At 31.4% G+C, this 13,805-nt stretch overlaps 1 protein-coding gene across 2 annotated transcripts in view; it reads left to right on the top strand.

The window, feature by feature from the left end:
* LOC124358040 (probable protein phosphatase 2C T23F11.1) overlaps positions 1-6,774 on the top strand; it is a 29,266-nt gene extending 22,492 nt beyond the window's left edge. For both annotated transcript variants that reach the window (XM_046810315.1, XM_046810314.1), the window contains exons 6-7: positions 1,952-2,043; positions 6,325-6,774. In XM_046810315.1, coding sequence (XP_046666271.1) covers positions 1,952-2,043; positions 6,325-6,534 — 302 coding nt within the window. In that variant the 3' untranslated portion in view covers positions 6,535-6,774. The remainder of the gene's footprint in view (positions 1-1,951; positions 2,044-6,324) is intronic.
* Positions 6,775-13,805: the final 7,031 nt, after the last annotated feature.

Here is a 13,805-nt window from a genome sequence, read left to right as displayed (position 1 = left end):
AAGACAAACCAGAACTAATTATACTTTGAATTGCTTGAATATTAAAATTGATAAATGCTAGATGAGACACTATAATACTGCTCTTTCACTAATGGGTATTGGCTTTTTTCTCAGTCAGATAGTAAGTTTTAAAAAATTGTTGAAGATTCTTTGTCCAGCCAACACATTGGGATATTGTAGGATTTGTGTAGCTGAGTGAAAAATTGTACATAATTGTACTATTAATCCTCTATTGTTCTAAATGGTGTTTTATTATTGATTTGTTTGTTGGCAGTTTATAAATTTAGTATCTTAATATAAATTTATAACTTTTTATGCAATTTATTTTATTTTATTTTTTGTGTGTACAAATTAAGACTGTTTTATTTAAAATAAATATGTTAAACAATTAAATTACAAATAAGTTAACACAATCATACATAAAAATATTGTTCCAATTAAAGAAACAATATTGCCAAATTATAAAAATTTACAAATTATATATATATATATATATATATATATATATATATATATATATATAATAATAATATATATTATTTATTTCATCAATCATTTTAAATAAATTGTTCTTAGTCTAGCTTGCACAATGTTTTTAGAAATGAATGAAAAGTGATTGACAGGAGGAAGACTCATTCCTCCCACTACTCCTCTCGTGAGCTCCTCGAAGTAGTTGCTCTTATGACATTTTAAAATTTAGCCTATATCATAAACTTTAATTTTCCATCCCTAAGTTTTTGTATTCCCTAGTCAAAAATCCTCCACATATTTTTAATACTGTATTTATTAAAATGATATTTCATTTTATTCATATTGTAAAACATACATAAAGTTTTCATTTTATGTAGCGTTTAAGTATTTCCAAAGTTAAATCACGTCCCAGTGAAAATTATGTTTTGTTTGTTCCACAAATTTTAACAAAAGAACAATTTGCTACCAACCAAAGATCTTTGGGCTACTTTATAATGACAGGTATGGATTGTTGTAGGTGATGAAATTCCTGTACCGCTATAAAAATAGGACAACATAGAATTAATGGCATAATTGTTGACATAATATTGATTCCATTCAGTTTGTATCAGCTGTATTATTGATTTGTTGTTATTATTCCTGCAACAAAGCTTGAATGCGGTAAATGAATTGAAGGACTAGCACCTTTTTATGTCAGTACAGATGTTAAGAATCGCTTAAAAGTTATATAAATTAAATAATTCACAGTGAGATAGGACAAATGATTGTAAAATATAGTAATTACAATTATCCCAACAAGGTCGGGGAAAGAGCCCACAGTAAATCAAGTCTATCTGGCACTGCAATCACTTGTAGAAAGCCGGTCAGAACGAGAATCTAGAAGCAAAGATGCCGCAATTGTTATTTCGTAACAGTCACGGAAGCTGCGCCAAGAACATCTCATTGAGAGGGAACAACATAAACAGGTACTAATAGTACCATGAGAGAAGGGAAAAAACAATTAAGTATGGCGATTTAATAGACTAAATTGAATATAATGCGTTTTGGCTGAGAGAGGAAGTTGACTGACTGCATTATGTACAGGGCAGAAACAAGTTGGCCAATTCAGTGGTACCAACTGCACAGCAAGTAATGCCATTCTCTCTTTGTCATAATTAACTGAGATTTAGCTACTTGTGCAGTAAACAGCTTTTTATAACTTAAATACGAAACATTCCTTTTCAGCACCATTTCTATAATAAAATGGATAATGAATTACAAAAACAAGTGAATAATATTTATTTATGTTAACTCACTTCATAAATTAACAATCACACAACATGTTGTCAAAACGGAATAATAACAAAAAATATCAGCTGATACAAGCTGAAAGGAATCAATGAATGTCAGTTGGTATATTCCCAATTCTCCCTAATAGTTTTTAAACCCAAGAGTATTCCATATGTAAATGCACCAATAAATGACCCGTGTTTCGTTGCAGCTTTCCCGGATGTGACGGTGAAGGACATTACTCCTGACTGGGAGTTTGTTGTGATGGCATGTGACGGCATCTGGGACGTCATGACCAATGAGGTTAGATAGATACATTCTTATACACAATAAGCATGGTTTGTGGTTCATTGTCAATTCATTTAAATTATTTTCTATAAGCACAAAGTAGTAAATTGTTATCGTCAACGTTGTCTAAATCTAAAATAACACAAAAGTGCTATCAACAGAATCACATTTTCATAGTATCTAAGAAAAAAATTTAATTTACATTCATAATTTAAAATCCACTGCCAAGAGTAATTCATTTACGTTGTAGAATTCCTATACTAATATGTACCTCCTCAGGTTCTTTTTAAAAAATTGTATCTTCACACATCTTTCAAATTTTGAGTGAGAGCATTGTAAAAAATGACACCCTGCATGCATCACCCTAGTCTCTTGCAGGGAAAAGCAATGTGAGAGAGTGCGAAGCAAAGTGCCTTGTTTAGCCGAATATGCTCCATTGATTCCTCCTCTTCTCTGTAGTCTACATTCGTTAGTCTATCTAAGGCCCACCCACATAAGATGTTTCCTTAGGGGGCCATGTCCTGTCAACATCCCTAATATCAGTCTTATGAAATCCTCCTTACTCTGATCTAGGAGAGCTGCTCACCCTTTAGCATAAGGAGAGATAAACATTTTAGATTGTCTTAATCCTGAGGCTCTACTCCAATTAAAGTTTCTTATCTTTTTTTCTCAGTCTTTTACAAGAGCTTTGCCGTAGGAGAAAGCTATCCCGCAACCTGGCTCAGGCCCCACCATTATGGACTCCGCTACTTTTTTGGCGAGGATCACAAATGATCAAGATTGAAATAATAGTATAATATCATAATCTTAATTGAATAAGTACATTGTGGTGCTGTAAAAAGACAGGCAAGGAGCCTCTGCAGCATTTTAGACAAAGTAGGCAAGAGAGACATTGGTTTGTAGTTGTCCGCAGATTCCTGATCACCTTTATTAACAACTGGCACAACTTCAGCTATTTTGAAACAATTTGGGAAAATACTATCGGCAATTGATTCATTTAATAAAATACGCAATGCATTTAGAAAACACCTGTAACATTGCTTTAACAACCAAGCAGACATTTTATCAACACCTGAAGGCTTTAGTTTTCTTGATAGCTATTTTTGTTTTTCTATCTCATCTGGTGTGGTTGAGGAAAGAAAGTAAGGCTGAGGGATTACTCTTCCACGTGAAAAGTTTCCACTATTCAAATGAGCTATCAATTGGTTGCATATTACAGAAGACGGAATTAAATATCTGCAAATTCCTCAGGAGAGTCAACTAGAGCATCTCTGTTTGACAGCGCAACATTTTCATGTTATCTTGTGTCACTAGTTTCACGTTTAATAATTTCCCAAACAGTCTTTTGTTTGTTGTCGCTATCAGAAATGGCTGTAGATGTTAGTAGCTGTTTGAGATAGCTTACGATATTTCTCAAAATAGTACAGCACCGATCGAGAACGATCACCTATTTCCCTAACCAAAACTGATAGATCCCTATCTTTAGACGCCATCTCCTTAATTTTGCAGTTAACCCTCGAGCTGGCAGTTGAAATTTCCTCAAGTGGCAGGCCATTTTGAGGTGTTTTGCAGTAGTATTGGTTTTTATTTTTTTTTTAATATAATTTGATTATAAACCTATATGTATTATATATCACTGTTTTCACAAGAAAATTTATTTTTTATTCATGGAAATAAAAACCCAAAAATATAAGAAATTTATCACTTTTTTTACTAAGTTTGTTTTCAAAAAATAAAAAAGGCATGTAAAAGTGGTGGGGGTGCACCTATAAAAGACATATTGTGTGAAAAAAAATATTTCCAAAATACCCAAAATGTTGAAAATTTTTTATAGTTTTAGAAAATGTATAGTTTACTACACTTTTTTTAATTAAAACAATTATGAAATACTCTAATCTGAAGATAGTACAATACGGCTAAATTCGTTGCTATGGATACGACTGTGTTACAAAAATTCATCAAAACCTTAATTATTACTCGAAAAATTCATAAAATACATTAAAAGTAAGCCTATAACAATAAATAAAGAAGCTTTATATCATGATCATCGCATATGAAAATGATCCTAAAGCTAACTAAAACTATCACGACACTGCACATAGCCTAGAACACAGAATCTCACTAATATATTTTTTCACATATATTTCTTCATAACATGACAAAATAAACTGATAAAACACAATATACGAGAATTTATACGCATAAATAAACACACTTATTACATAAAAACACTTATTTCATGTAATAAACTTACGTTTTAGATGGACAAGAATAACGCGACCGGGTAACAATACAACAACAATGGCCGACTGTTTACAAACAACTCTCGTTTTCAATATGTCATACTTAAATCATGGCATACAAAACAAAACAAAATACATCGATCAAATCAGCAACTATTTCTGATTCCAGTGGTATATGAATCATTGCAGTTTAGTTCGTGTATTGATTATAACAGATGTCAAACGGGCACGTGTCAAATCAACTAATTTTCAGGCGGCTGCCACTACAGAAACATTAATATCGACTGATAATCAGGCGACTGCCAGTTGTAGGGTTAATATTAGAAGTGGCTTAACGTTTTGTTTCTGGCCTCGACTCTTTAAGTGGGAAGGAGACTGAAAAAGCTTCATCAATTAATCTCAGGAATGTTTCAAACTTTGAATTCACATCTTCTAAAGTTGATAAAATAGACCAATCTATTGAATTTAGTTTACACTTAAATTTTAGTATTTGGTTTTTGGAGAACACTCACTTTCACTGTTATTACTCCTAACTGGGTGTTTGTTGAGATGTTGAGATTGTTATGAAGGGAGACCTACATATACTTATAAACAATAAACATGGTTTGTGGTTCCTTGTCATTACTCCTAATTGGATTTTTTTAGATTATAATGATGTGGCACCGACATATACTTTTAGCAATGTAATTGGTTATTTTGTGTACTTCTGATCAGTGTTGTCTGCAAATACATACAGCAAAGTTGCGATGATTAATATATCAAATACAACCTGAAAGCACAATGTTCTTTAAAGCATTACAGAAATATTTTTACTTTTTTTGCACATAAAGTATTACAATAACACATTTTTAACAACCCATAACTTCACTACTGCTGATCAGCGGCATCCGCGGATAGTCTTTATTTGTAGAATTAGTTGATTTGATATTCAGGTCCGTCACATTACTAGTCATGATATTGTGGAATCGTCTTCCCAAGCACATGTTAAGCACGTCTTTTGATTTTGTTCATTACTTCGTAACAACATTCTTTACATCAGGGTTGCGGAAGAACTTAAGTCTTTTCAGTATCCTGAGACGGGTTTGACAGAATTGAGGGCATAGCTAGTAAATTCTCAATGCTGGCTGAATCTGGTTTGATAGCGTTTCTGGTGAAGGTATAATTCCAGTGCTACGGTGATCTGTCAACATTTCCTACACACAACTCCCCTAACCAAATAGAAATATGGGCTGTAACCTATTCAAATCGAATAAAAACAAATCATTTGTTGTCAACATGTAATGTACATACATATAACAACGTCAGATAACTAGTTGTCTACAATAATCTATTCCACATTGTCTTTTAATACAGTATAAAAATCATTAAAACTGTACAGGCAAGGTTTTAATAACAATTTTTTTACACAGTTCTTAAAATTAGTTCTACTTAATTCTTTTATATCTGAAGGCAAGACATTGTACACCTTACTTCCTTCATACTTGAAACTGGATTGAGTGCTTGAAAAATTACATTTTGTAATTACTAGGTTATTTCTGTTACGTGTATAGTAACTATGAATATTACTTTGGTTAGAAAGGTAGTTCAAATTATCTTTTACATACAGGAGCACATATAATACATAAATTGAAGGCAGTGTTAAAATATTTTAGAAAAAGAGGTTTACAGTGTTCACGGTTAGGAACATTACATAGCAGGCTTACTGTCCTTTTTTTGTAGGATGAATAGCTTGCTTGCAGCTTGTGAATAACTCCACAAAAACAATCCCATAGGTTAGAAAACTATGGACTTAAGTGTAGTACATATATAGCCGAAGGTCTGAGGAAATTACATCCTTTAGAGATCTAATTAAGAAAATGCCCCGAGCAATCTTAGAAGCAGTAGTTGCCATTTAAGATTAGATTGAATGTCTACTCCCAGAAACTTGAGATTAAAATCATTTTCGCTCGACCTATAAGCTAGTGTTATTTGTAAATCCTGTAAATTAAAGACAACTGTGACATACTCAGTGAAGACAGTCAGCGACAATGATACAATATGCTCGTGTGTACAGGAGGTGTCAGACTTCGTGAGACTGCGGGTGGGCACAGGGATGGAACCAGAGAGTATCTGTGAAGACCTGATGACTCGTTGCCTTGCCCCCGATTGCCAGATGGGAGGCCTAGGCTGTGACAACATGACGGTGGTCATCATCTGCTTTCTGAACAACAAACCGTACTCGGACCTCGTAGCCAGATGTGCCGAGCCCGCCCGCCCCACTTAGCCCTCCACCGCCCTCCACTCCACCCACTCACTGTAAATTCTTGTTAATAGTGCATTGTACAGTACCGTATGACCACATTCTTCATTTTTGTATATAAGTATTGCGAATTTATTTTAATTATGTGTATTATTTTTGTAATTTTAAATTGTTTCTTGTATTTTAACGTAATGACGACATCAAAAAGTTTTATACTAAAAATTAACAATAAAGTTTAACTTCTGTATTCAGAATTTGATTTGAGACTGAGCGTTGTCTTTGCCGATGTTTGAAAAGTCTCGTGTATGATATAATTTTCCCAAAATATTTATAAGTGAATAAAATACATTAAGCCAAATCACTGCCCTGTGGTAACCATTATTTTAAAACATTTGGCTGAGAAACAGTACACCGTCTTACGTATTAAAACAGTGTAGTCAATGTTGGGGTTGGTACACATTTGACAAAAATATCTGTGCTTTTTGTGACTTAAATGGTCCACATAAGGAATTATGTCAGACCAGTGCCTTGTATACACATCCAGTAGAATACATTGAGATGGGTGGTAATAAATTATTGTACTATACCGAAACTGGAACTCTTACTACATCACCATATGAGTTTTTGCCTTATGGATCCGAGCATTTGACCTTTTTAAGGAAACATTTTTTTCCATGCCAGTTTTATTGTGATAGTACTCAGACCTTATTCATTACACACTCTATAATATGAACCAAAGTCTGGTATCACATCTTATAAATCTGTTTATCTTTTAGTTTTAGTCTAGTCAACAACAAAAATTAACCAAAATTAAATATTGGAAGAATTATTAGATTTTTTTTAATAAGTCATTGAAATAGGTTTTCTCTATCTAATTCTGCCTGTAAGTCAAAGGATGCAACTCTATACTTAATACGAATTTAAATAATTTTCAAGTCAATTATTTCTCTTTCTAAACTTTTGCGTATAATCAAGTTAAAAATAGGAATAAAAACCGCTGTTCTTAATACAGTACCTATATAGTATTTGGAGTAATATTCCTCCTTTAAGGTTGAACCCTTTGCATTTGACAGGGCATTAAATGTGGCATGTACTTATCTCTTGCACAGCTAGACAAACCACTTTTGTAACCATATACATTTAACAAAAGATAACATGTTTCTCGCATAGCTCAGTGAAATTACAGGTAGTTGTCCTCTCAGCTCGACAGACTTTTCAGATCCAACTCAAGGTATTGCAATATTTCTGGTACTAAAATTTGGAGAATTACATTCTCTAACAAAATACAGTGCTGCAATGTTTATCAAAGCCAGGAAATAATTTTATGTAATTTTTTGAGTGACTGTAAACCAAAAATAGTCCTAAAGGCCCTAAACTGTAAGAAATAATGACTTCACTGTGGGAATCTAAATACTCAGTTCTGAATTCCATCAGCTGTAATATATCAAAAGTTAACACGTTCACTGCTGAATTTCAGCCCACTACGTACCCAATATGCTAAAATATATTTCTGGTTTAAATTTAATGTTAGATGTTTTCTTGTAGACTGGGGATGGTATTTTGTTGATTGTAGCTTGGAAAAGTGTATTTTGGCCATTTTGAAAACTTGAGGTCCCGGGACCTCACGCGCACACAGCGCCCAACTTATCACTATCACTTGCGCAAAGGAAACACATTTTGTCTCTTATGTATAGAATTATTGTCATATAGGTAAAATGGATTCAATTGTAGCCCGGAAAAGTTCATTTAGGCAATTTATAAAACTTGAGGTCCCGGGACCTCACGCGCACGTAGCATCCGATTTGTCACTATCATTTGCGCGAAAAACACATTTTGTCTTTTATGTCTAGAAATATTGTGAGAAAGCTAAAATATATGCATAACTAGGTATTTACAATTATATATACGAGCACAGGAAGTGTAAACTATACATGCCGAGAATTCAGCCAAGCCTATGCAACAAAACAAACATAACCTCAACCGTCCCGCGCAAGTGCCAAGGACATACTAATGAAAGAAAGAAGTGATGTGCACATGATGTCCCGAGACCTCACCCACAGTGAATGTGTTAATGGCATTAGATCAATAAATAACAGAAAAATGTTATGCACGAATTTTTGGGGAATTAAGAATAAATACAAAATCAATTACTAGTGGAATCAGCTGAATTATTATGATGTTTTACTGATAATTCATCAGAAAATATATTTAATAATTTTTATATTTAAAATATACATACAGTAAGTATTCTCTGTCAATTTTTTTACAAAAAAATAATACACCTTCCAACTTAAGCTTAATCCTTAGACTATTTGGTTCCTCAAATATAATATTTCACTTGTTTCAGTTGCAGTTTTGAATTTTTAAGAGAGATTGTTAAAGAATAATAATTTGGTTACGTGTTGATTCAAGTAAAAACGTCCTGTGTATAACGTCTGTTGTCTTACATTAAATTATTTTTATTTTGAATATGGGATTTTCCCCTCTATTTAACGTATATGTATTTTTTAATTTATAAAATTGTTTATGCCATGAGCGTAAAAAATAAAACGGACCAACGGTAATGTTTGTTGTGCTCGGATATAATTTTATTTGAATCTAAGATTTGTAACTTTTATTCATATCTTGGACAACTGGTGCTTATAATTTTTGTTTGTTATGATCTAATAACCAACATATAATACAGGCTAACATGTGACTAGGCTATATTAATTAAATTAGATCGCAATCAGTAACTATCAGACTATGAATTTTTAGTTTGGTATTTGTCAAAGTTGGTTCAAAACTTCACTAGTTTTAGTTTTTTAACTGGAATGTATTTCAGGCATTTTTAACTTTGGTGTTATAGAAAAAGTCAGATCCTCATCAAAATAAGGTAGGACCATGGCAATAAATATTCATTCTTAATATAATTGTAACATAAGCTTGTTTTCAACTTTCAATTCAATTGCACATATCTTTATCCAATGTTATGTTCTGACTGATATTGAGAAACTGCTATCAAGAAGCAATTAATATAAACAAATATTCTAAAATCATGTTCTCTAGTATTCATTATATTGAAATATTCTGCCTTTTGAAATATATAACTTGTGTGTGTGTGTGTATATATATATATATATATATATATATATATATATATATATATATATATATATATATATATATATATATAATATATTGGAGTTTAAGTATTGCTTCAGTATTTAATAATTTTTACTGGCAAAGTTTGCAAATTCAAAAGAACTAAGAATAAAACCTGTTATACATATGAATTGAAAGTAACTATTTGTTCACTGTTTCAGTTAAATATTTAAATTTAAGTTAAACCAACTTTAAATGATTTTTAAGATATTGATTGAATTAACCAGGAAACTTATTATATAAACCTTTCTTAGGGAAAAATTAAAAAATGATCATAAAAATAATGATTATTCATTACTATCATTTCTTAAATATTGAGATGTGTAAGAAAATAACATTAATATTCAATATAAAAGGAACCAAACAAATACACTTATTTTTTTATTTTCAACATGTAAGTGCCAAACATATCCATGTGGCCCATATAACGCCAGATGGAGTTCAGTGCACAATTTTGTTCCTGTTTTATTATAAGTAAGTGAGGATCTAGTACACATTGTATTTGCTATCGACGTGATATGCTGTTGTTACTCTAGGTTGACGTTTACAGAGTCAATTATTGACTTCTTTGCATTTTACTTGTGAGCCTGAGGTGTGAGTTCAAAATCAAACTTTGAATTTATTCTAGTTATTTATTATTTTATTCTGTTGAAATACTAGGTTTTGTTTTTTAGTAGTATTTAAACATTAATTACAATATCAGTAATTTAGTTTTAGTGTTGTATTTAGAGTTACAAATAGACCATTGCTCTGTTTTGATTCTTAGTATTGTTTTGAATTTTATTCCTAAAGAGGACTTTCTACTAACTAGTTAGTTTTATAAAGTAATTCTTGTATTAGGGGTGACAAAAAGAGAAACGTCATATTAAAACTGTTTTGATATTAGACAAAATTTTACATATAACAAAACAAGAATTGTGAGTTACGTAGATTTACTCTGTGTGATATTAACATTCATTTAATTAAAATCTATGAAACACAGTTGTTGTTAAGAATGAAATGCTCAATGTTTTCTTGTCAATAGGAAAGTTGTTCAATTAATAACTGAAATAGGTAACGTTTACCAGCCATTTTATTTTCGTTGTGTTTGTATAATCAGATACAGAAAACAATGAAATAGGTTTTAGATAAATCTTTTGCACACTTTGATCCTCAGAGGTTGTATTTTCACAATAGTCCACCGCAACAATATTTTCATATCCTTTTCCTTCTGGCTAGTTATCGGTCTTTTAAAACAATATTTTCTTATCTTTTTCCTCTGGCTAGTGATCGTCTACCAGAACAACATTTTCATATCCTTTTCCTCTGGCTAGTGATCGTCTACCAGAACAACATTTTCAAATCCTTTTCCTTCTGGCTAGTTATCGGTCTTTTAAAACAATATTTTCTTATCTTTTTTCCTCTGGCTAGTGATTGTCTACCAGAACAATATTTTCATATTCCTCTGGCTAGTGATCGTCTACCAGAACAACATTTTCATATTCCTCTGGCTAGTGATCGTCTACCAGAACAACATTTTCAAATCCTTTTCCTTCTGGCTAGTTATCGGTCTTTTAAAACAATATTTCCATATCTTTTTCCTCTGGCTAGTGATTATCTACCAGAACAATATTTTCATATCCTTTCCTTCTGGCTAGTTATTGGTCTTTTAAAACAATATTTTCATATCTTTTTCCTCTGGCTAGTGATTGGTCCACCAGAACAATATTTTCATATCATTTTCCTCTGGCTAGTGATTGGTCCACCAGAACAATATTTTCATATTCTTCTGACTAGTGATCGTCTACCAGAACAACATTTTCATATTCTTCTGACTAGTGATCGTCTACCAGAACAATATTTTAATGGAGCAATGCTTAGTCATTGTAAACTGAACCTTTTTATCCTTTTAAGGACACAACTGGTTTTGATGGTTTCTTATATTTCATTTTGCCAAAATAAAATATCAGCATACATGTAAGAGAGTTACTGTTTGAGAGAGCGATCAAAGTCTGCATTAGTTTTAACAAAAACTGGTTTATACTGATCTAGTTATTAGTCCACTTTGATCATGACTTTCAGAGGTCACTGGATTTTGTTACCATTAGTATTTCTTTATTGTAGTAACTGATACTCCTTTTTTTTTGGTGTATATGTTTGTACAGGTCATTCTCAGGGTAATAGAAATGAACTCTCTGTTTCTACCGCTGGTGTTATAACGGTTTGTGCTCATGTGTTGATCACTGATATCTTATGGTGGATTTATAAAACAGTACAATAGTGAGAATTCTGAGATCGTTTTCAATGAAAATGCCTAAAAAATTTCTATTACCAATTACCATGTATCTAAAAACTGTTTTTTTAACTTATACTAGATGTTGTGCTGTACTTACTATTCAACTATAATATACTATAGTGAATTATATTTCATTGATTTTTACAGCATAAATATTCAAAAATAGAAAAATATTTTTCCTTTTTTCAAATGTTATATGTTTGCAAATAAGGTATTTGCCAATTCCTTATTAGGAAAGTAATTAATTGGGATCTCTATAGATTTAATGAGAGTTCAGGGGTGCCACATTGTATTAATATGTAAATAATTTGTACTCTTCGAGTAAGTCGAGGATAAATAAAGTGCTGTGTTGGGCAAACCCAACAGTGAATAAACAATTTGTGTCACACCAAAATTATTCATTTATGAGAACAAGATAAAAAGAAAACAAATACTCAAGTTGAATTAAAATTTTTGAACACTTTTACTTGATAGTGAACGAATGCATTTACACTATCAATATGTGATATTGCATTGTCAGTATATTTGTTTGCTTTAATTTTATCAACATGATTAAATATGTTGGCCATGGATTAAAATATTTGTGTAATACATTATTAATGTATTGTAATATTTATTTACAGTTTTATAAAATAAATAAACTGACGATATTCTCCCTGTGTTTTCTGGTAGGAACTTTAACCTTATTTTACAACTCAATATGTACTTTATTTGACCTATCTGGTCAAATGTAAATTAGGATTACATTAAAAGCCAACAATATTTGTTTAATACACGTTATTCAACAGGTATTATAATTAAGTGTCAGTGCTCTGTTACACATTCTGGTGCTTAAAATTGTTATTATCATACTAATAGTTCTGTTTGCAAAATACAGTATTATGTGGAGAATTTAAAATGTGTATAATAAATGAGATTTCATTAAATAGGTCAATAAAATATTTATATGTCCAGAACTAACGATTGTTTCAATGTATAAAATAAGTCAACTCTTTTTGTACAATGATTTTGTTTAGTACTTATCAGTGTTTTATTTCAAGTAGGTAATAAAACTCAATGAAGGAGCAAAGTTCACTATTTGTTATTTGCCTTTCTGTTTGATTTTTTGGAAGTCAATTATTGCAACTCAAAAACTATGGTTTTTTATAATAGCAACTATGCAATAGTTCGATGTATTAGTATAATAGGTACAATTATTTTAATTCCATTGAACTAAGCTTGCCATTGTGTATGTAATTAAAACATTGGATCCGTAGCATTTTGGATGGATTATTATATGTTGTTGCTGTGTAGTAAATGCACTTTCTGTAACCAGAGATAATGATTCACTTCATTTTGTTTAAAAAAATTTTAATGTCGGGACAGTGTAAAACCCAGGTTTGTACTAGTCACCCTCTCGGCAGAACTACTAAAAATGTTACTACTTTCAGTCATACTTCATATAAACAGTAAAAAAGTAAGAAAACTGTCCTTTGAATGGTGGGTATTTTTCTCTGTAAGAGTGCCCTAAAAAGTAAGTTTTTTAAATAAACAAAATTTTTAAGTGTTTTGGGTTTACTGCATAGTACACTCAATTTAACGTTTTTCGAGTGCTGTACCGGAATTCTTATAACCACGCACAAAAGATATTCTATTTACAAAATATGAATATAAAATAAAATATTGTCAATATTTTATTATAAACATGCAATGTAAAGGTAAATCGGCAACGTAAAATGAGGTTACGACATATATCAGATATGACAACAACAAACATACAATAAATAGAATCAGCTGATAACTTGGAACAACTGATTGAACACAGTCATACGGTGGTAAACTGGAACTGAAAACATATAAACAAAAGAGTATCTGGAATCTAATGGGAACAACGGAA

Source organism: Homalodisca vitripennis, chromosome 3 (assembly GCF_021130785.1).
Source record: "Homalodisca vitripennis isolate AUS2020 chromosome 3, UT_GWSS_2.1, whole genome shotgun sequence".
NCBI lineage: Eukaryota > Metazoa > Arthropoda > Insecta > Hemiptera > Cicadellidae > Homalodisca > Homalodisca vitripennis.
This window is presented reverse-complemented; position numbering and strand designations above follow the sequence as displayed.